The 22,114-nt window shown below is 36.9% G+C and overlaps 4 protein-coding genes, 2 long non-coding RNA genes and 3 other non-coding genes across 27 annotated transcripts; 8 read left to right on the top strand and 1 right to left on the bottom strand.

The window, feature by feature from the left end:
• The first annotated feature begins 788 nt into the window (after positions 1-788).
• On the top strand, positions 789-3,548 carry LOC112195049 (pentatricopeptide repeat-containing protein At2g20710, mitochondrial). The gene is made up of 2 exons (XM_024335374.2): positions 789-1,190; positions 2,072-3,548. The coding sequence occupies exons 1-2, from the start codon at positions 912-914 to the stop codon at positions 3,200-3,202; spliced, it is 1,410 nt and encodes a 469-aa protein (XP_024191142.2). The 5' UTR covers positions 789-911; the 3' UTR covers positions 3,203-3,548.
• A 319-nt stretch (positions 3,549-3,867) lies between these two features.
• On the top strand, positions 3,868-6,045 carry LOC112194321 (pentatricopeptide repeat-containing protein At2g20710, mitochondrial). Its single transcript, XM_024334572.2, has 2 exons — positions 3,868-3,882; positions 4,397-6,045. The coding sequence occupies exons 1-2, from the start codon at positions 3,868-3,870 to the stop codon at positions 5,636-5,638; spliced, it is 1,257 nt and encodes a 418-aa protein (XP_024190340.1). The 3' UTR covers positions 5,639-6,045.
• Positions 6,046-6,236: 191 nt separating this feature from the next.
• On the top strand, positions 6,237-11,873 carry LOC121048854. Of its 18 annotated transcripts, none has more exons than XM_024330874.2 (8): positions 6,237-6,377; positions 6,529-7,382; positions 9,413-9,478; positions 10,130-10,194; positions 10,869-10,978; positions 11,264-11,351; positions 11,462-11,564; positions 11,665-11,873. In XM_024330874.2, the coding sequence occupies exons 2-5, from the start codon at positions 7,241-7,243 to the stop codon at positions 10,875-10,877; spliced, it is 282 nt and encodes a 93-aa protein (XP_024186642.1). In that variant the 5' UTR covers positions 6,237-6,377; positions 6,529-7,240; the 3' UTR covers positions 10,878-10,978; positions 11,264-11,351; positions 11,462-11,564; positions 11,665-11,873. The 18 variants fall into 18 exon arrangements, with proteins under 18 accessions (XP_024186642.1, XP_040372042.1, XP_040372041.1 ...); XM_040516108.1 differs by having other exon boundaries at positions 10,121-10,194; positions 11,292-11,351; XM_040516107.1 differs by having other exon boundaries at positions 10,121-10,194.
• On the top strand, positions 9,237-9,318 carry LOC112195614. Its single transcript, XR_002934669.1, has one exon. It is a non-coding gene; the product is annotated as a small nucleolar RNA U31b (small nucleolar RNA).
• On the top strand, positions 9,486-9,561 carry LOC112195591. Its single transcript, XR_002934644.1, has one exon. It is a non-coding gene; the product is annotated as a small nucleolar RNA Z195/SNORD33/SNORD32 family (small nucleolar RNA).
• A 1,299-nt stretch (positions 11,874-13,172) lies between the features above and the next one.
• On the top strand, positions 13,173-13,703 carry LOC112194320 (pentatricopeptide repeat-containing protein At2g20710, mitochondrial-like). The gene is made up of 2 exons (XM_024334571.1): positions 13,173-13,238; positions 13,296-13,703. Exons 1-2 carry the CDS (start codon positions 13,173-13,175, stop codon positions 13,701-13,703), a joined length of 474 nt encoding a protein of 157 aa, XP_024190339.1.
• A 335-nt stretch (positions 13,704-14,038) lies between these two features.
• On the bottom strand, positions 14,039-17,043 carry LOC112191520. Of its 2 annotated transcripts, XR_005808006.1 has the most exons (4): positions 16,656-17,043; positions 16,449-16,501; positions 14,712-14,867; positions 14,039-14,595 (listed from the first exon to the last, which is right to left on the bottom strand). It is a non-coding gene; the product is annotated as an uncharacterized LOC112191520 (long non-coding RNA). The 2 variants fall into 2 exon arrangements; XR_002932990.2 differs by lacking the exon at positions 14,039-14,595 and having other exon boundaries at positions 14,608-14,867; positions 16,656-17,036.
• A 216-nt stretch (positions 17,044-17,259) lies between these two features.
• Positions 17,260-21,974, top strand: LOC112191518. The gene is made up of 8 exons (XR_005808763.1): positions 17,260-17,327; positions 17,488-18,609; positions 19,498-19,562; positions 20,237-20,346; positions 20,640-20,789; positions 20,888-20,952; positions 21,060-21,098; positions 21,342-21,974. It is a non-coding gene; the product is annotated as an uncharacterized LOC112191518 (long non-coding RNA).
• LOC112195592 lies at positions 18,870-18,946 on the top strand. Its single transcript, XR_002934645.1, has one exon. It is a non-coding gene; the product is annotated as a small nucleolar RNA Z195/SNORD33/SNORD32 family (small nucleolar RNA).
• Positions 21,975-22,114: the final 140 nt, after the last annotated feature.

Below are 22,114 nucleotides of genomic sequence, written 5' to 3'. Positions count from 1 at the left end.
AGGCTATAATCCTATTTATAGCCTACCCCTTACTCCCACCGTAAGCCATATCCCAAAGACCAAGAAATTTTTTTAGCCTTCTCAAATTTGCTAGGCCAAATTTGGCTGCAGATTTGGTAAGCCAAATTGTGGGCTCCGCTGCTTTTTTTTTTTTTTTTTTTTCATTAAGAACATAAATTTTACATTTAAGAAAAATCATGTTTCCTATATACATGGGTTATTTATAATGTTACTAAATATTAAAATTACATCATTGTAAATATCTTGTTGAGATCTTTAATATGAGCCCAATATTTGATATGTTTAGAATTTTTAAAATAAATGTGTAACCATTAATTTTTATGATATACTTATTTTCATTTAACCAAATCGACTAGTTTTATTGATAGCCTCGTCAAAACCATACTCGGAAATATATTCTGAGCTGGGAAAAAGAGTACTAGAATGTGAAATACTAAAACATAAACAACAACATAAAGTAAAACAACGAAACTAACAATTATTGAATTACACATAAAAAACTAAAATTAGCTAGTATTCCGGTAGATTAGCATCACTTCCTCCATAACCATCGCTTGTTCCGAATCCACCACTTTCATTGTACTGAGGCACTCCTCCACCACTTATAGCCGTTAGATGTGATGATATTTGATTTTGGCCTCCAGAATTTGGCCTACGGTGGCAGCACTGTTTTTTGTTGGTAGGCTAAAAAAGCATATTATAGGGAATATTCTGTTTTTGGTAGGCTAAAACCATTTGGCTTATAGCCTACCATGGGAGATCCTCCCCCTCTCCCATATTTTGCTCTAAATTTGAAGAGTACAAGGTTTAAACCCTTTTGTGTATCAACAAATCCCAAGGACTTAATCCCCTGTGTCAATTTCTTGCGACTCCCAACTTCGCCGATCAAGATGATGAAGCACTCACATTTCAGCGCCCTATTCAACACTCTCTACTCCCGCTTCTGTCACGTTTCGCTGTACTCAACGGCGGTGCCCAAATCTCATCGGAAGCTCTGGAAAGTCTCGCTGAACACCCTCTACCGTCGGATCTGCGGGAGCGAATTTCAGGCCTCCGTTTTACCGATTCTCGACCGGTGGGTCCAAGAAGGCCAAACTGTAGATAGAGATGAGCTCGTCACTATCATCAAGGAGCTCAGGTACTACAAAGACTACGGCCGAGCTCTTGAGGTATTACTAATTTCTGCTTCAAAATCAAGGTTTTTGGTTTTCAATTGATTGCCTCCTAGTTTGAACTCGCTGAAATTTCATAGCTAAATTTTTTGAATTATGCCTAATTTGAGTTGTTAGTTGATACTGATTTGTATTTATAGTTTAATTCTTATATTTGGATGTATGATTGCGCAGTATGCGATTTCGTCTAGTTGGTAGATGAATAGAGTACTTGTAATACAATAGAATTGCGGATTCTGCACGTTGAAAATCTACACGTGCAGCCAGATCGTTTGTAGCTTAGTTTACTTGTGTTGCAGATGAAAGAATAATTTACCATGACTACGTTAACTGGTGTGAAAAGCAGAAAAGGAATTGAATTGGTGTCTCTGTGCTTAAACTTCACTACACAACCCCAGCAACAGTACTGTTATGTAATGACACTAGTCTTGTCCTGTGTATGATTTTTTTGTAAGTTCTTGAACGAAGTTATATTTCTAAAATGTGAGAGAACACATTCTCACACGTAACAATGTTTATGTTATACATGACTGTTTTACCACAAATATGATTTTATAGAAAGAAAAAAAATCCAAGTCAGAACAATCAATAATGGAAGTGCTCTGATTATAATTCAGTCGTGCTTTGATAATAATTTAGTCATAAGAAATTAATTAATAATTAGTTTTTTTTTCTTATGCAACACACGAATTCCCCTGTATGGTTGTTTTGTCAAACCAATGCTCTATATGGGATTCAGAAAACATGCATGTAATGATGTTCTAGGCGGTAGAATTTGGAAGTAATTTGTACTTTCTTTCTTGATTATTTGATGTGTGAAGAGATTGTGTATATATTAGGCCTCAGCTTTGAAACTTGATTATTTATTGAACTCCCAGGTGTCCATGTGGATGAGTGACAAAAGGTACGCCGTACTTTTTCCCTCTGACGTAGCCATCCGGCTCGACTTGATTGCAAAAGTTCATGGAATAGAAGAAGCTGAGATTTATTTTAACAACACTCCTAAACAATTGAAAGTCCTTCAGGTTTACCATGCTCTCCTCAACTGCTATGCTCGTGCAAAACAGTTGGAAAAGGCAGAGGCCACCATGCAGAAGATGAGGGATTTGGGGTTCTGTAGGACGTCATGGTCATACAATGATTTGCTCAATTTGTATTATAAGACTGGAAACCATGAGAAATTTGACAGTCTGATGAGTGAAATGGAAGAGAATGGCATCGGTTTTGACAGATTCACATATGGGATCAGACTCAGTGCAGCTGCAGCTGCTTCTGATCTCGAGGGAATTGACAAGATTCTGGCAGAATGGGAATCCGATCCTAAGATTCTTGTGGACTGGACTAATTATGCCATTGCAGCAAATGGTTATACAAAAGCAGGAGCTGTGGACAAGGCTTTAGAAATGCTAAAGAGATCTGAGGAACATGTACCAAATTCTAAAAGACAGAGGCCAGCATATGAGCACCTTATGACACAATATGCAGTACTAGGGAAGAAAGACGATACTTTGAGACTATGGAAATGTTACAAGGAGCAGATGAAAGTATACAGCAGGGGTTATATATGCGTAATGACCTCACTCTTGAATTCTGATGATATTGAGACTGCTGAGAAGATCTTTGAAGAGTGGGAATCTGAGCCTGTAAATTATGATATTCGTATCCCAAATACCTTGATTGGTGCTTATACCAGGAATGGTTTTCTTGACAAGGCTGAAGCAATTCTCAGCAGGATAAGATTGAAAGATGGGAAACCTAATCATACGACATTGATTTATTTGGCGAAGGGTTATCTTGATCAAGGTCAAATTGAGAAGGCACTTGAATTGGCAACAAAAGCAGTTTGTGCTGCGCCACCAGGGTGGATGCCGAACAAGGATGTTGTGGTCGCATGTCTGGAAAAGTTCAAAATGAAAGCAGATCTGGAAGGAGCCAAGGAATTCATAAAACTCGTTGTGGATAAGAATATGCAGGAGAGATTGTTGAATCATATCGAAAATGAGTATTGAACTGCTGTAGTAGCCCATTGGAATGGGATTGTCCAAAGGTGGATGAAGAAACAAGTGAAACTTTCAGTGGTGGAATCTAGGCGGTAGTAGCTTTTAGGAGTTGGGATCCAATTAGGAAAACCATGTGTATGCGGATTCCAAAGAACACCTGAAATTTGGGTAGCAAATGCAAGTCTAACTTCTAAGACCTGGTAAAATGTTCATCAGGGAGAAGCTGAGATGTTAACAAAATGTTTCTTGTTTCTGCGAATGAAGACATTGCTTTTGTTTCTCTAGTTTGACCATCAAGTGTGCTACAAACACGAAACCTATCCAACCCTGAAGAAGCAGAAACAATATTTACCAATTTGCTAGTACTGATTTATCAACACTCCTGAACTGCATTAATGTAGGTTGGTACCTGAAGATTTCTATGATGGAATCAGCTGCCTTCTTCTTACTCAACGGAGGAGAAATAATTGTTGCCCTTATCGTCTTCTAGATTAATAGTTGCCTCATGCGATTACCACTTTCACGGTAGATTTTACAATTGCATTGTTACAATGCAATTACCACTTCTACAATTGCAGTTACCCGAAATGACAAATTACTACTTTCACAACTGCCACTCATCAGTTGCAATTTTGCCATTGCAAAAAATGATATAGCTTTACACAATGAAGTGAATGAATTGCTTCACTGTACTTGTTGCTGGATATTTAACTACAATCACAACCACGACCAGAAAAAGGATCAAATTTGTATAGTTCATTAATCAAATTTTAAAGACAGCCGAACACTGATTTATTATTAAAATAAATTTCTCATAATTTTTATTTTATTTTTTTATTATATAAACAACTGATATTGCAAATCGAACTTGCAAATTTCATTTATAAACGGGAAACTTATGCCAAGAAACAAAATGTGACAAAATGTTACTGAGGTAAACTTTGAAATTCATTTTTACGGATTTATTTATTTATTTAAAAAAGGGTCCTTAAACCCACACTGAGCACGTCTCCCTGAAACAGAAATGTTTAGAGTTTAGACCCCATTTGGCTGCTCTGCTCCGAACACCACCGTCAGCTCCGCCTTAAATCCTCCCTCTTCTCTCCAGATGAAGCCTTCTCGCTGGAGCCCCCTATTCAATTTCTACTCTCGTTTACCTGGCGTTTCGCTCTACTCAACGACGGTCAGATCACACATAATTAGGTATCAATGTGGATGACTGACAAAAGGTACTTTGAACTTTCTCCGGCTGATGCAGCGGTTCGACTGGACTTGATTGCAAAAGTTCATGGAGTGGAACAAGCTGAGAGTTATTTTGACAACATTCCCATACAATTGAAATCGCTTGGGGTGTACTTGGCTCTGCTCAACTGCTATGCCCATGCAAAGTTTGTTGAGAAAGCGGAGGCCACAATGCAGAAGATTAGGGATTTGGGGCTCGCTAGGACGTCGTTGGCTTACAACAATTTGCTCAATTTGTATTATCAGACTGGAAAGCGTGATAAGCTTGATGTGCTGGTGAATGAAATGGAGGAGAAGGGCATCCAGTGTAACAAATTCACATACGGGATCCTGCTCAGTGCATATGCTGCTGCTTCTGACTTTGAGGCAGTTGAGAAGATTCTTGCACAATGGGAATCACATCCTGATTGTCGTTTGGATTGGATTAACTATGCGGTTGTGGCAAATGTTTATATAAAAGCAGGAAATGAGGACAAGGCTTTGGAAATGCTAAAGAAGTCTGAGGAGCTGATACCAAGTTCTGAAAGACGGAGGGAAGCATACGAGCACCTTGTGCCACAATATGCAGCACTAGGGAAGAAAGATAATGTTGTGAGACTATGGGAACTTTACAAGGGTCAGATGAAAGTATACAGTAAAGGTTATAGAATCATGATAACCTCACTCTTGAAGATTGGTGACAGTGAGAGTGCCAAGAAGATCTTTGAAGAGTGGGAATCTCAGCAATCAGTTTATGATGTTCGTATCCCAAATCACTTGATTGCTGCTTATGCCAGAAAAGGTCTTCTTGACAAGGCCGAAGCTATTATTGAAAGGGTTGTACTGAAGGGTGCGAAACCTGATGCAAAGTCATGGTATTCTTTGGCAAAAGTGCATCTTGATCATGATCAAACTGAGAAGGCAGTTGAGTTGACGAGAAAAGCACTTTTGGCTGTGCAGCCTGGTTGGAAGACCAACAAGGATGTTTGGGCTGCCTGTCTCAACTACTTGATAAAGAAACCTGATCCAGAGGGCGCCAAGGAATATATAAAGCTACTCACTGATAAGAATGTTATCACCGTGATTACACAGGAGAGACTGTTGAATAACATAAATAAGGCGGATTCAAACTCTGTAACACCAGGCGAAATGGAAGGGGATGGTCGAAATGGAGATGAAGAAGCAAGTGAAGTTTCAGAAGTGGAGGGGAGTCGTAGCTGCTAGCATCCAATAATGAAAATCTTGTCGGACACATATTGTATTAATTCCTGAAATTTAGGTAGCAAATGCAAGTAAAGTGGAGGTACTTGCATAAATGGTAATGAATATTTTCTGGGGAAAGTGTTTTGTTTCTTTATGTCCGACAATGAAGTGTAGTGCAACATTGAGGATTAAATGGATTTTCTATTAATATAAACAGGTAACAGTTGATGCCAAATAACGTCAGTGAAGTTTAATAGCCATTGTATTGAGAGGGAGAGAGAGAGTGAAGTTTAATAGCCATTGTATTGAGAGGGAGAGAGAGTGAATGGCAGAGTTGTGTGAGGAAGCATGAATGATACTGTTAGATGGAAAGCTTCCACGCCTAAGGCAATGCTCACCAAATTGGAAGCAGTGAACTACACAGTCAGGTTGATGTTATTATATAAGCATGCATTAGCTAGCTAACCAGCAAAACGTACTTTGGTTCTTTTTCAACCTTCTTTTAATTGATACAAAGATAGAGATGGAACTCATATACTTTCTTGCTTTCATGTTGTGTTTTTTCCCCACTGTGCCAGCAAAACAAACACAAATTTATGACTACACCTTGCTGGTGCTACAAAATCCTACGTTCTTAACCAACGCTAGTCCTTGGACGACAAATGGCATCTGGGCAGTCAACCTTGCAGGGGAATCTCCTCCTGAGTATAAGTATGTGGCACTTGATAACTGTCCATCAGCCCCTCCATTTGACTATCAGGTAATGTTTTTGTTTTTTCATTTATTTCTTTTTGAATATACAGTTCTTTTCTTAGGGAATTTGCATTCAAAATGTAATTTCATTTAATTTTACCCACTTCATGTCTAATAAATATTATATCTAATTATCTTTTATGATTTCTTCTTATTAGCTTAGTGACGCCGTTATAAGTGTACTCTCTGAAGCTTGGCCAAATCCCTATCCGAATATGACTACAGCCATGGAAATTTGGAGACATGAATATGAGATACACGGTTCATGTACCATAGATATATTGCCAACTTCCACTAGTTATTTACTGCAAGCACTTTACTTGTGGGAGAAACTAAAGTTTCACGATTTGATGGGTGAGAATGGCACTTATAAGCCAAATATTCAATATCAAACCGAGGACGTGCTGAACGGCATCAAATGTGTCTATTATGTCCAACCAATATTGATATGTTCTGTCAGTGAACTAGTGGATGTTAGGTTTTGTTATACAGGACATTGGGTACTGATAAATTGCATGGGCACCCAATCAACATCAACTTGTACGGGTCTTATTCAATATAGTCGGAGCTAGGTAGGATAGAGTGCTCCCACTCCCACCTCTAAGACCTGTATGTTTTTTTTTTTGGTTTAATAAACTAAAATAAAATAAAAACCCAAGTATTGTGCAATTCTGATTTAAAATTTTCTGAAGTTGAGAAAAAACGCATATAAATAAATGTTGAAGAGCCTCATGTTCAACTCACCAATCGTCTCCTTGCTTCTAGAATCTAGAGCCCAAAAAGAATTTGTTACTTATTGATGCGTAACCCTCGCAAATTGGACTTTTGAGAGGAAAGGAAAGAGACCAAAGAGCAGAGACAGTGAGACAGATGGAACATGACTCTTTGGGTGTCCGAGATGGTCTCACCGGTTGGGTCTCCTCTTGCTTGACTGTCGCTGACGAGCTCGCCACCTCCCTCAGAACCGGAGATATCGGCCCTTTCAATGTCGGCCGATCACTCCCTTCCTTATGTAAGTTGATTTGATTTCTCTTGGATTTTGTGTTGGGTATTTCATTTCTTATTAGAGAATTGTAAAGGAATAGGCTTTATAGTCCCTGTGTTGGAGCTCAACCTCTAAAACCCTTCATTTCCGATTCTCAAAATTTCATACGATTGATTGATAACTTTACGACGCTCGCTAAGCCATCTAAGGAAACCTATGTTGGGGTTGGTGAGGTTGGGGAAGAGAATGCACTGGGAGAAAAGGAAGATATAACTGTTGTGGAGGAAACCAGATTCGGAAATCAAAACCCTCAGAAATCAAATGGCCAAACAGATGTGCAGTGAAAGTCCATGCTATTTTAGCTTATAGATTCTGAGCTAGATAAATCTATCAACCCTTTTAAACCAATCCATCTTGATGGATTGGCTTCTGTCTGGGATGTACTATTCAACTACTCATGACAAACCCAGGCTTTACAACTAAAGTTGTACTGTTTATGGCTGAGCAACTTCACTCTGACCTCTGTCTTTGTTTTTGATAAATGCACATGTGAACTCTCTGCAATCTTTAATCAAATGTATCTCTAGAGTCTTTAAATTGTTTATCTATATGCTTCGAATTGAATAGGGTGCTTAGTCGTTAATCAATTTTTGCAATTACTCTTTTCCTTGTCAAATCCCAAATCCCGTTCTTCCCAGAAAAGAAAAAGCCCACTTGTTCATATAAATATAAGAAAATCAATCAAATTAATATGACCAAAGACCAAATATGTCATGCCTCATGGTTCAATCACACGGCCTTTTCAAGTTAAAGTCTCAAATTCCTAATCACAATTATCTGTGAACAATTTTCTGATTTGTCAAGGAGTAAATATGCCTTAAAGGGTGTGCGTGAGAAAGGGGATTTAATGGAATTTTTCATGGCAATATTGAATCCATTAATAAATTTGCTTAACCACTACCCATATGCTAAATTGCTAATGCTACCTACTCTGTTTTTTTGTTTTTTGTTTTCTCTCTGTTTTTTTGGGTTATATACTCTATTTTAATTTCCATCACTTTAATTTTGCTGCCTGGTAAATGCATGTCAATTGTCGGAGCATGTGTATGCAATCAATCAATCATATCCAACTACATTAAAACAAAACCCATTTTTTCTTATTATGATATTTGTTATTAAGTTTGGATTGCAATATACAATGTCTTATGCCCTCTTTTGAGTGAGACTATGCTATGTTTTGTGCTGATGTTCATTCACTTTAGGTTATCAGGTATGTACCTCTTCATAGGTTTATGTAACTTTCTGCGAGTGTGGTTTTTTCTTTAAAGATTTTATTTTATTTTTTTTGGTGTGGAATGGAGAATTCATATATTACTGTGTTCACTATTAGGGATAAGTAAATGGGATGCAGGGCAGGGCTTTGTCTGGGATTCCTCCATTTGGGGTATAACGTGGGAGTATTAATTTGGTTGTTTAGTTTTAGAGGTCTCACGTGCAATCTTTTCAGAAACCAACAATTATTCTAAATATACAAAAGTTGGGTTTACTGTTACTAATGTTCATAAGCCGTTTGGTGTCTAGGGTGGAGCCGAGCCGATTGTCACAATTACGATTCGGCCCTTCGCCCTGAACATATGCGTATGAGTCTAAGGTTTTGCGTCTGGAAGCCTCTATCGACACCGACAGAAGCCTGAGGTTAGATAGAGGTTTTGCATCTGGAAGCCTTTATCTAGCTTCAGTTAATTTGATTATGATGCAGCCCAATTCAAGTTTTTGGTAATTGACCCTCTCTTTCGCTCAGGGTATTGACTTTTTCCACCATTATCGCCCTGCTGTATTTGTTTAGCTTGCAATTTGTAAAGTTGAATTTGGTTCTTGAGTGAAAATGATGATAGTGATCATAGCCCCCGTCTTATTTGCATCCAAGAGATGCAAGGTGGTGAATGACTATCTGATTTCATTCATGTAGAAATTGATAGAAAGTTTTGATAGGGTAAATCAGTGATTGTCTTTCTGATCTGGTTTTTATAATTGTAATTTTGTTTTGTTTGTCTCAGGTACTCAATATGTGCTCTACTTTCCGGTGTCGTTTCTTTTGTTGAAAATGTCAAATTTTTTTGGGGGTATGCAATAAGAAGTGATGATTTGTACCCATCTTTTCTGCTGTTGAATGATGAATATTTACATGCACTACCATCTGATCTACGTTGCATACCCTTTTTACTTCTGGATAACTCTTAACGCCCGTGCTTGCTTGCATCTTGAGATGCAGTGGCACAGTTGGGCGAATAGTTGATCAAATTCCAATTTTGTCTCTTTTTTGCTTAATTTTTAAAAGTCTTCCGTGATGCAAACTTTAACCTAATGCCTGTGGTTTTTAATTGTACTTGCTGCTTTATAGTCAAAGCGTTTCTCACATAACCTTAGCGCTGAAATTTTCTGACTGAAATTCTTTTTGTCTCAATTTTGTCTGCTTCGATCGTTATTGAATTTTATGTTCTCATTGAGTTTCAACTGATATTAGTTTTCACGAATTTGTATGCTATATTTAACTCTGTTATCAGTTATTTGAATTATTCACTTTTCATTTGGAGAAGAAACCAATAAGCTTAGGTGATGGTACAAAAATAAAATCCATTTTAAAATTTCCAGATTGTTATTACACTGATCAAATTGAATTCTCTATACACGACCTCATTTATGTACCCAAAATACTATTACTTGGAAATGAAATTTTGGTATGGGAATCAGTAACTTTGATTCAGATCTTACAGTTTTGCAGTTTTCTAAGGTTGAATTGCTCCCAACAGGCTTGGAGATCGGGTTTCTTTCACAGAAGGTATGACCTCCGTCAACAACATCAGTTGCTCTGTTTCTATTTTCCTTCAGTTCAACATTGCATGTAAAATCCTCCTCCGAACTCAACCATGCTCTATTTTTACCAGTTTCAGATCCACAACTTTTTATGCTGTTTCTCTCAATCTTATAAATACTTTCCTTTCTTTATTTGTTTCTCTTGCTGTTGCCTACATTTGGACTTTGTGCTTTATTCATTTAACTCCTAAACTAAGGAGAGATGTCATTTGTGTTTATCTACTGGATGTGTTGCAATTAATGGAACCCGTTTTAGACAATTGTGTTTGCTCTGTTTGTGTCAATTTGTTGATTGGATGGAAGGATTTAATTGCCCATGGTATCTAATGTCCAGACTTTATTTGTAGCTGGACATTTCGTTTACAAGGCATACATAGAATCTATACAAGTCTTGCGACACAGAGATCTTTGTTTCTCAACAGCTTTCTGTTACTTTAACCCTGGATGTAGAAGTGCCCATTTGAGTTCTTTGTCTGATCAAAAGTAAAACTGGGTGTGTTTAGATCAATTTGCATTTGAGTATCCAACAGTTACCACGATTAATGTATCCCCTCAATATAATGTGATTGGATTTTTATTGTTAGATGTTTTCATATCATTGGTTCCTATGCTTGATCATTCTGCATTTTCATGTTGCAGGGAAATTGATTCCCTTCTTCAAAACAACTGAAATCTAAGGAAATGCTTGAATATTTTAACATAGCTGTTTATTCTCACTGAATTCAGAAGAAGAGGCAGAGAATGGAAAGGTATAATTCAATTTATAGAGCCAAATAATCACTCTTTCTTATTGCAGTAGTATAGACTTGACAATATTTCTGTAAAGGCATAAGCCAAGACTCAGAATGAATACACATGCAATAAAAGTTTAAAAATAGTTTGCATAGATCTCTCTGATCAGGAACTATTTATCTTCCTTACATGACAATTTAACTAAAATATGTGCAATAGGTGAGGTGAAAGTAGAGCTGAAAGCTTATACCTATTGTATAGCATGAAAATAAGAAAATTACCTTGCTTTTATCTTCTTTCAGAAGCACAATCTGATACAGTGCTTGACAGTCAATCTATAAGTGGCAGAGGGGCTCAAATGCCTGTGGGTCGAGATGTTCAGTCTTTTCGGTAATCATAATTTAATTTTTTTTTTCTCCTGTTTCTATTTCATTTTGCTTTCCTTACTACTATATATGCTGCAACTTTTTAAATACATCCCTTTCGGGTTTGTCTTTCAGAGCTTTTGTGGCAACCTGGAATGTAGGAGGGAAATCTCCCCATAGTGGCCTTAATCTGGACGATACTTCAGGTTAATAATCCATCAAACATATCTGTCTTGGGGTATGGTTTCTCTTCTCTTGTTTTTCGTCTTCTCCTCTGATTTTCTTCAGGTTAATAATTCATCTTTCCTAATTCCTTTTGAATTTTGATTTTTTGTTAGCTGATTTCGATAAGATTGGACAAGGTGGTTTTGGGGTTGTTTACTATGCCAAGCTGACAAGCGAGGTCTGTTTCCTTTACTATTTTTTGTTTTACTTGCTGAGTTTTTCCCTTATCGTTGTGAAAATGTAGCCGATGTAATATGGTGCTTATGCAATGTAATGTTTTTACTGGATGATACTAAAATGGTGACAGTTTCTGGTGATCAAACTGTAAGTGTCCACTTCAATTTTCCAGGCCCATGGTGCTTTGTTTTTGCTGAGAGAAGTTCTGAAAAGTTGAAATTGACTAATCAGGATTAAGAACTTTTTTGGTTGCACATGAATGAGGGAAAATGTAATGAATTCAATAGGTCAATAGATTTTGTTTACCTTGTTACAGGATCAGGGTAATGGCAGACCTGCTTGCATACAGAATCTGCATAAACAAACAGGAACAACACCATTAGGCTCAAAACAGAACTCCACCTAGTAACAAATAGTATAACTATATTGCCCATTAGAACTGCAGTACATTTCTTTTCCTGATATCCCATTCCTTAACCTGGAGAAAACACAAAAACCAAAGAAACAACACAATCACTTAGAAACTAAACCAACTGCAATATGAGGCAGAATTACTTATCTACAACTTTCCTCCTACCAGAATTCATTACATTTTCCCTCATTTGCTTCACTTAGTTGCACATGAATGAGGGAAAATGTATCGACATAAGTTCAATATAAATTTCATTTGCTTCTCTTTCTAAATCTGTTTGTTCTTTTCTTTTCAGTTTTAACATTGCACCAGACTTGATGAATCAAGCAAAAGATTATTTGAACAAAACTATGTTTGTTATATTGTTGGCTAGAGTGATTGTTTTAGAATGAAAAAAATGTATCTTCTAATGTTCCAATTATGTTTATTCGACCCAAAAGTTGTGGTTGCACAGTTGTGTGCAGTCGCGCTTTAAGCTTGCATATCCTTTGAATGCCGATTTAGGATGACCTGCTTTTGGAGTGTTGATTTATAGGATTCTGTGTTCGTCCTATCTCTGTTTCTTTGTTTGTACATTTTGAATGAGAACCTCTCCTATCTGCTGCAAAGGAGATAATGTGTGCTGCGCATTGATTTGAGATAGTAATTACAAGGAATTTCTAATCTGGAGCTCTTTAAATTGAATGAAATCTTCAAAAGTGAAGCATTACTTTTGACAACAAATATTGGTCAAGAAAAGTTAACGTTGGATTAGAAGTGCTGCGGCAAGCAAACAAACCCGCAGCATGTCGCGGGCTATACTGCTAGTGTTTATATGAAAGCTGGAAATGAGGACAAGGCTTTGGCAATGCTAAAGAAGTCTGAGGAGCTGATACCAAGTTCCGAAAGACAGAGGGAAGCATACGAGCACTTATGCCACAATATGCAGCACTAGGGAAGAAAGATAATGTTATGAGACTATGGAAACTTTACAAGGGTCAGATGAAAGTATACAGTAAGGGTTATAGAATCATGATAACCTCACTCTTGAAGATGGGCGACAGTGAGAGTGCCGAGAAGATCTTTGAAGAGTGGGAATCTCAGCAGTCAGTTTATGATGTTCGTATCCCAAATCACTTGATTGCTGCTTATTCCTGAAAAGGTGTTCTTGACAAGGCTGAAGCTATTATTGCAAGGGTTATACTGAAGGGTGCGAGACCTGATGCAAAGTCATGGTATTCTTTGGCAAAAGTGCATCCTGATCATGATCAAACTGAGAAGGGAGTTGAGTTGACGAGAAAAGCACTTTTGGCTGTGCAGCCTGGTTGGAAGACCAACAAGGATGTTTTGGCTGCCTGTCTCAACTACTTGATAAAGAAACCTGATCCAGAGGGTGCCAAGGAATATAGAAAGCTCCTCACCGATAAGAATATTATCACCGTGATTACACAGGCGAGACTGTTGAATAAGATAAATGAGGCGGATTCAAACTCTGTAACACCAGGTGAAATGGAAGGGGATGGTCGAAATGGAGATGAAGAAGCAAGTGAGGTTTCAGAAGTGGAGGGGAGTCGTAGCTGCTAGCATCCAATAATGAAAATCTTGTCAGCTACATATTGTATTAATTCCTGAAATTTAGGTAGCAAATGCAAGTAAAGTGGAGGCACTTGCAGAAATGGTAATGAATATTTCTGGAAAATATGTTTTGTTTCTTTATGTCCGACAATGAAGTGTACTGCAACATTGAGGATTAAATGGATTTTCTCTTAATATAAACAGGTAACAGTTGATGCCAAATAACCTCAGTGAAGTTTAATAGCCATTGTATTGAATTACGCCCACTAGAGTTGCTTAGTTGTGATAACTGTCAGCAATGTAGTGTGTATATAAAATCATTTGTTTGTACATATGTCAAGTGCTTTTGCTACTCATTTCATCGATTCAGAAGAAGAGTAAAATGGATATGAAAGGCTAAGAAGTCCTGATGTTGGTCCTTTTCAACGCACTGTTCTATATGCTAAAATTCTGTTCTGAACCCTACATAACACAGAAACTTATGAAATTCTTAATTGAACAGTAAAGCTTAAAGCTTTGAAGAAAAAGATGGAACCCTTCAAGGGAGGGTTTGCTGAGGTTGATATTTCTGGAAGTCATCTAAAGCACTATCAAGCAGTTGGTCTAAATCGTCGGAAGCTGCTGAACTGGCAACAAATCAATCTCGTCACACGGAGCGATTACTTCTCAATCACTCAAATCATCCAACAACACCATCAAAACTGAGAAACGAAAGCTGATATAAACCGAAAATCTTCGAAGCGGTGTGATGAGGACAAACGGCAGGTAACTAATGGCAATTCGACGCAAATAGCAGGGGCAAGAAAGTCAGTGCACTATTCATAAGAGTTTACTGTTCATAAGGGTTGGAACTTTGGAGTAGAGAACTAGAAAAGTTGCCCGCACTTTGCCGCAGAATTTGCTTTTGTTAACATATAAAAATTAAATTATGACTTCATTCCACTGAAATAGCAATGAAGGTTGCTTACATGTAATGCAAGGTTCATTCAAAAATACATACATATTCAAATTACTTACATGGTTAGAAATTGAGAATCAGACCCTTTACAGAGGAAAAGCTCATTCCTTGAGAGATAACTCTAAACCCTAAACCACCCAAAGCACAGTAATTATTCTCTCTCACAATCCGAAGCAGCAACCGGTGGAGGAGCTTATGCCTCACAGGCACAAAAACTGCAAAAAGATGCAAGAATAATTAGAGAGATAGCACATGACCTACAACCACCTTCAAGCAGTTTACTTCCACTACTACTCTTGCTGTGTTGTAAGGAGAGGGTGAGTTTGGAGGTAGCCTTTTGTTGTTGGTGACTGAAATAGTCACAACAGAGTGACACAACTTGCAACCCTTTAACAGATTCCTAGTAGTAACAGTAACATTAGTTCTTTTTGTTTTTTCTTTTCTTGTTAACAGACCTTTAAAACTGAAAGCATAGCACACTAAAAGCAAAACTGATTTTAATTTATCTATGGTCCCTGGAACATGAAGCAAAGCTCCGCCACTCTGAAATGCAAGTTTAATGTTATTTTTATAATCATATTGTTTACATAAATATTCAGGATTGAAGACTGCATCAAGTGTTTAGAATGCATTTAGTCATGACAGTGATAGTATGCTCATTTCAATATTGTCATGCTTCCTGGTAACTCTTTTTTCCATCAAGCTGATGATTAGTTGACCCCTGTTTTCAAATAAATTCATCTAAAAGCAGTTTTTTTTTTTTAAAGATAAAATGAAACATTAATAATGGGGATTTAGAGATAGGATCATTGCTGGGTAAAGGAAGGCCCTTAGTCTATTAGGAGTTGGTTTAGCTGGGTGAAGAGGCTCTTCTGAATCTAGGTAGGTCCTATGCTCCAGTCTTATTTGAGAGTTCACTTGAGCATCTCAAACACAATAGTGGCACTGCTTATAAGTTCAAACCTTTCACACACACAGAATAATAATCACACCAGCTTTTCATCCTACACCTGGAAAGCTTTTAATTTCCATTTATTCGTTTTTCCCTCTATATACAAAAAGTGGATTACATTTCTACATTTCAATGAGGCGAACCCAATAAGAAACGTTTGCTAACCTATATCAAAACACAATAGGAAACCGTAATGAATTTCACCAACAGATTTTGCCTCTACAAATCCTTTCAGAGTTTTAACTTGCTCCGAAAACCTTTTTCCAACCATCAGCTTACTGTAACTAAATTTTCATTTGGATCATATAAGATCTAAGATGATATAAGATGTGCAACCAACACACAATTAAACTAAAACCATAACAATCATTATTAACTTAACTTGGAACAGAAAGTCATAAAATTGCACTCATTATTGTATAATTTTCATTTGCACGATTCATATATTTACTATTTCAGTCTGCCAAAAAAAATTTAGTTGGAAGCAAAACAGATATCCATATCACAATGCAAGCAAAACAGATGCCAAAATATCTATGTTTTACAAAACGCAACCAGACTATCAATTAAAGAGCAGACAATAAAATTTCATTTAGGTCAAAACCAAATTTTAATACTAATAAACAAAAACAAAGCCTGAAACTTCCAATCCAATCCCTCCTCAAGCGATATAGATGAATCCAAAAAAGGTATGAAACTGTAAAAGAGCCACCTTCATGTTCTTCTTTTGGTTTATCATTTTCAAAACCCAGTAACGATTTTGATGAATAGAAACGTGGGTTTTGACATAAATAATTAGACAAAACAAAAATGAGGTGCTCGGAGCAATCAGGAAGGAACTCACCAAATACGAACCGTATATATCCTCTGCTTCAATCACCCAGCCTTGGGCAACAACTGACAAAGAATAAATGAAACAAATTAGAAATCATGGTAGAACAATCCAAAACAAACCCAGACCCAGGTCCCTAATCTTTCCTCCTCCAAATCTTACATCAAATCCAGAATACAAAATCCCAAATTTGATATCAAATATGGCATATAACCCAACCTGTCTTACTTGTAATCTGTTTAGAATCTTGCTCCACCGGTGGTAGTCACGGTGGAAGAGAAGAAACGGAAAAAACAGAGGCTGCTGCTGCTGTTTCGCTCCAACGAGGAAGAGAGAAAGGAACAGGTAGGCAAAAAGGGAGAAAGAGAGAGTGAATGGCTGGCAGATTTTACATGTGTGAGGCTGAGGAAGAATGAATGGCGCTGTCACACTCAGCAGATTTACATGAGTTGAGTAGTTGAGACTTGACATGGAAAGCTTTCATCTCGTTAGGTTGATCATGCGATTGATTCAGGAGTGAATTAAACAGTCGGGTTGAGGTTACTATATAAATGCATTAGCTAGCTAAGCAGCAACACACACTTGTTCTTTATTCAAAACGTACTTGTTCTTTATTTCATCACCAAAAAACGTACTTGTTTCTTTTTTAATCAAGAGATGGAAATCATTTATTTTCTTGCTTTCATATTATTTTTATTTCCCGCAACTGTGCCAGCACAGACAAAAGGTTACGAGTATATCATGCTGGTCCTCCAAAATCCTTTTAACAGGAATGGCACTAGTCCTTGGACCATACATGGCCTGTGGGCCGAGAGACTTCAAGGACCATCTCCTAACTATAAATTTGTTCCAGTTAATAATTGTCCATCAGCCCCTCCATTTAACCGTGAGGTAATGTTTTTGTTTTTATTTTTATTTTTTCATTTATTTCTTTTTTAATATACATATCTCTAACTAGTTCTTTTTTTGAGGGAATTTTTTTAAATTCAATTTTACCTACTCCATGTCAATAAATTATATCTAATTATCTTTTACGATTTCTTCTTATCAGATTAATAGCGACATTCAAGCTGCACTAATTAAAGCTTGGCCCAGTATTATGGGTAAACCAAACCTAAAATTTTGGGAACATGAATGGGGAAAACACGGTTCATGTACCACAGATTTATTACCAACTTCTAATGACTACCTACTGAAAGGAGTTTACCTGTGGGAGCAAATCAAGTTTCATGATTTGATGGGTGTGGGTCCGGGTGCCCAATTTATGCCAAATACTCAATATGATGCGAACACGGTGATGGCGGCCATCACAAGCAAATACAAGGTCAAAACAATGCTGACCTGTCAGGGTGGGGAAATATTGGATGTTAGGTTTTGTTATTTAGGACCTTGGGTACTGGTAGATTGCCTGGACACCCAACCACCTCCCGGTACAGTTTGTACAGGTTTAATTTATTATCCTAGAATATAGTAGAAGCTTGGTAGGATTATATCGTTAGGGAAGTGCTGCCACCTCAAGACCTGTTTGTGTTTCTTTTGGTTTAGAAGAAAAACCAAAGTATCTGTGCAATTCTGATTTAAAATTTGAAATAGAAAATAGAAATTTTTTTTTTCTTTCATGTCCGGTTTGGTTTTTATGAGAAAAAACGCACATAAATGATGAAGAGCCTCACGTTCAACTCACCAACCGTCTATCACTATACCCCAGATTTGAACTCCAACCTGGTATTCTGCAAAATATATGAGTCAGATCTGGAGCTTCCTTAGGCCACGACTAGAAGCCTCATTGATTAGGCCACGAGCTTCCTTGCTTGTAGAGCCAAAAAAGAACCAAACTTGGGGTTTATTTGATTTGTTACTATTAAATTATTGATGCGTAACCCAACAAGAACCCTCGCAAATTGGACTTTTCAGAGGGAAGGAAAGAGACCAAAGAGCAGAGAGAGAGAGAGAGAGAGAGAGAGGCGGTTTTGAACCAGACTCTGTGGTTTTCAGAATGATGATACGTGCACTCTGTGCTGCTGGAAAAGCTGATGTGCCAATGGAATTTGACAAGGAAATGGTACAGAAGGACATCGGACACCGACAGAAGCCTGAGGTTTTGTATCTGGAAGCCTCTATCTAACTTCAGTTAATTTGATTATGATGCAGCCCAATTCAAGTTTTGTTTTTGGTAATTGACCCTCTCTTTCGCTCTCTCGCTCACTAGGGTTTCAGATCTATTTCATCAATCTCATTCGACTATTCCATTTGGTTTATCTAACTCAGTTTCAATCTTCTGTTTCGATTTTGATAGGGTAAATCAGTGATTGTCTTTCTGATCTGGTTTTATAATTGTAATTTTGTTTTGTTTGTCTGGGGTACGCAATATGTGCTCTACTTTCCGGTGTCGTTTCTTTTGTTGAAAATGTCACATTTTTTTGGGGGTATGCAACAAGAAGTGATGATTTGTACCCATCTTTTCTGCTGTTGAATGATGAATATTTACATGCACTACCATCTGATCTACGTTGCATTCCCTTTTTACTTCTGGATAACTCTTAATGCCCGTGCTTGCTTGCATCTTGAGATGCAGGTTGGGCGAATAGTTGATCAAATTTCAATTTTGTCTCTTTTTTGCTTAATTTTTAAAAGTCTTCCTGCAATCCGTCATGCAAACTTTAACCTAATGCCTTGTGGTTTTTAATTGTACTTGCTGCTTTATAGTCAAAGCGTTTCTCACACATCCATAGCGCTGAAATTCTTTTTGTCTCAATTTTGTCTGCTTCAATCTTTATTGAATTTTATGTTCAGTTTCAACTGATATTAGTTTTCACTAATTTGTATGCTATATATAACTCTATTATCAGTTATTTGAATGATTCACTTTTCATTTGGAGAAGAAAGCAGTAAGTTTAAGTGATGTGTACAAAAATAAAATCCATTTTAAAATTTCCAGATTGTTATTACACTGATCAAATCGAAATTCTCTATACACGACCTCATTTATGTACCCAAAATAGTATTGCTTGGAAATTAAATATTGGTATGGGAATCAATAATTTTGATTCAGATCTTACAGTTTTGCAGTTTTCTAAGGTTGAATTGCTCCCAAAAGGCTTGGAGATCCGGTTTCTTTCACAGAAGGTATGACCTCCGTCAACAACATCAGTTGCTCTGTTTCTACTTTCCTTCAGTTCAACATTGCATGTAAAATCCTCCTCCGAACTCAACCATGCTCTATTTTTACCAGTTTTTGATCCACAACTTCTTATGCTTTTTCTCTCAATCTTATAAATACTTTCCTTTCTTTATTTGTTTCTCTTGCTGTTGCCTACATTTGGACTTTGTGCTTTATTCATTTAACTCCTAAACTAAGGAGAGATATCATTTGTGTTTATCTACTGGATGTGTTGCAATTAATGGAACCCATTTTAGACATTTGTGTTTGCTCTGTTTGTGTCAATTTGTTGATTGGATGGAAGGATTTAATTGCCCATGGTATCTAATGTCCAGACTTTATTTGTAGCTGGACATTTCGTTTGCAAGGCATACATAGAATCTATACAAGTCTTGCGACACACAGATATTTGTTTCTCAACAGCTTTCTGTTACTTTAACCCTGGATATAGAAGTGCCCATTTGAGTTCTTTGTCTGATCAAAAGTAAAACTTGGTGTGTTTAGATCAATTTGCATTTGAGTATCCAACAGTTATCACGAGTAATGTATCCCCTCAATATAATGTGATTGGATTTTTATTGTTAGATGTTTTCATGTCATTGGTTCCTGTGCTTAATCATTCTGCATTTTCATGTTGCAGGGCAATTGATTCCCTTCTTCAAAACAACTGAAATCTAAGGAAATGCTTGAATATTTTTACATAGCTGTTTATTCTCACTGAATTCAGAAGAAGAGGCAGAGAATAGAAAGGTATAATTCAATTTATAGAACCAAATAATCACTCTTTCTTATTGCAGTAGTATAGACTTGACAATATTTCTGTTAAGGCATAAGCCAACAGCATCAGCCAACACTCAGAATGAATACACATGCATAAATAAAAGTTTAAAAATAGTTTGTGTAGATGTCTCTGATCAGGAACTATTTATCTTCCTTACATGACAATTTAACTAAAATATGTGTGATAGGTGAGGTGAAAGTAGAGCTGAAAGCTTATACCTATTTTATAGCTTGAAAATTACCTTGCTTTTATCTTCTTTCAGAAGCACAATCTGATACAGTGCTTGACAGTCAATCTATAAGTGGCAGAGGGGCTCAAATGCCTGTAATGTAGCAGGGAAATCTCCCCATAGTGGCCTTAATCTGGACGATATTCTTCAGTTTAATAATTCATCAAACATATCTGTCTTGGGGTATGGTTTCTCCTCTTATTTTTCGTCTTCTCCTCTGATTTTCTTCAGGTTAATAATTCATCTTTCCTAATTCCTTTTGAATTTTGATTTTTTGTTAGCTGATTTCGATAAGATTGGACAAGGTGGTTTTGGGGTTGTTTTCTATGCCAAGCTGACAAGCGAGGTCTGTTTCCTTTACTATTTTTTATCTTACTTGCTGAGTTTTTTCCTTATCGTTGTGAAAATGTAGCAGATGTAATATGGTGCTTATGCAGTGTAATGTTTTTACAGGATGATACTAAAATTGTGACAGCTTCTGGTGATCAAACTGTAAGTGTCCACTTCAATTTTCCAGACCCATGGTGCTTTGTTTTTGCTGAGAGAAGTTCAGAAAAGTTGAAATTGACTAATCAGGATTAAGAACTTTGTTAGTAGCACATGAATGAGGGAAAATGTAATGAAATCTGGTAGGAGGAAAGTTGTAGTCTGTAGATAAGTAATTCTGCCTCATATTGCAGTTGGATTAGTTTCTAAGTGATTGTGTTGTTTCTTTGGTTTTTGTGTTTTCTCCAGGTTAAGGTATGGGATATCAGGAAAAGAAATGTACTGCAGTTCTAATGGGCAATATAGTTATACTATTTGTTAGTAGGTGGAGTTCTGTTTTGAGCATAATGGTGTTGTTCCTGTTTGTTTAAGCAGATTCTGTATGCAAGCAAGTCTGCCATTACCCTGATCCTGTAACAAGGAAAACAAAATCTATTGACCTATTGAAAGATGGAAAAGATCATTTGGTTAAAGCTTTCATTTCAAAACCACTTTATTTTGAATCTCTAATATAGTTTGGTTCACTATTTACCTTAGTGAAAGTGCATGGGTCAGTATTCTATGAGGAATAAAGCTTTATTGATTAGCTATTTCTTATTCCACTTTATGCTATTCTGATTTGCGCAAATATCTAGGGTTGCAAGTTTGAATGAATTCTGTAGTTACTATACTAGAGAAGCATAGAGCTTGAAGAATGGTTTGGGTTGCTTTACTTGGGACTTTTAGACGTTTTTGTCATGCCAATTGAAGCTTCTTACTACATTTCTAAAAAAGATGAAGATCCTCTGACCCTTTGTATTGTGTATAACAGTCCCTTTGTATTGTGTATAACAGTTTTTCAAAATAAGTTCAATATAAATTTCATTTGCTTCTCTTTCTAAATCTGTTTGTTCTTTTCTTTTCAGTTTTAGCATTGCACCAGACTTGATGAATCAAGCAAAAGATTATTTGAACAAAACTGTGTTTGTTATATTGTTGGCTGGAGTGAGTGTTTTAAAATGAAAAAAAAAATGCATCTTCTA

This window comes from Rosa chinensis, chromosome 3 (assembly GCF_002994745.2).
Source record: "Rosa chinensis cultivar Old Blush chromosome 3, RchiOBHm-V2, whole genome shotgun sequence".
Classification (NCBI taxonomy): Eukaryota; Viridiplantae; Streptophyta; class Magnoliopsida; order Rosales; family Rosaceae; genus Rosa; species Rosa chinensis.
The sequence above is the reverse complement of the archived record's forward strand: the minus strand, read 5'-3'. Positions and strand labels throughout refer to the sequence as shown.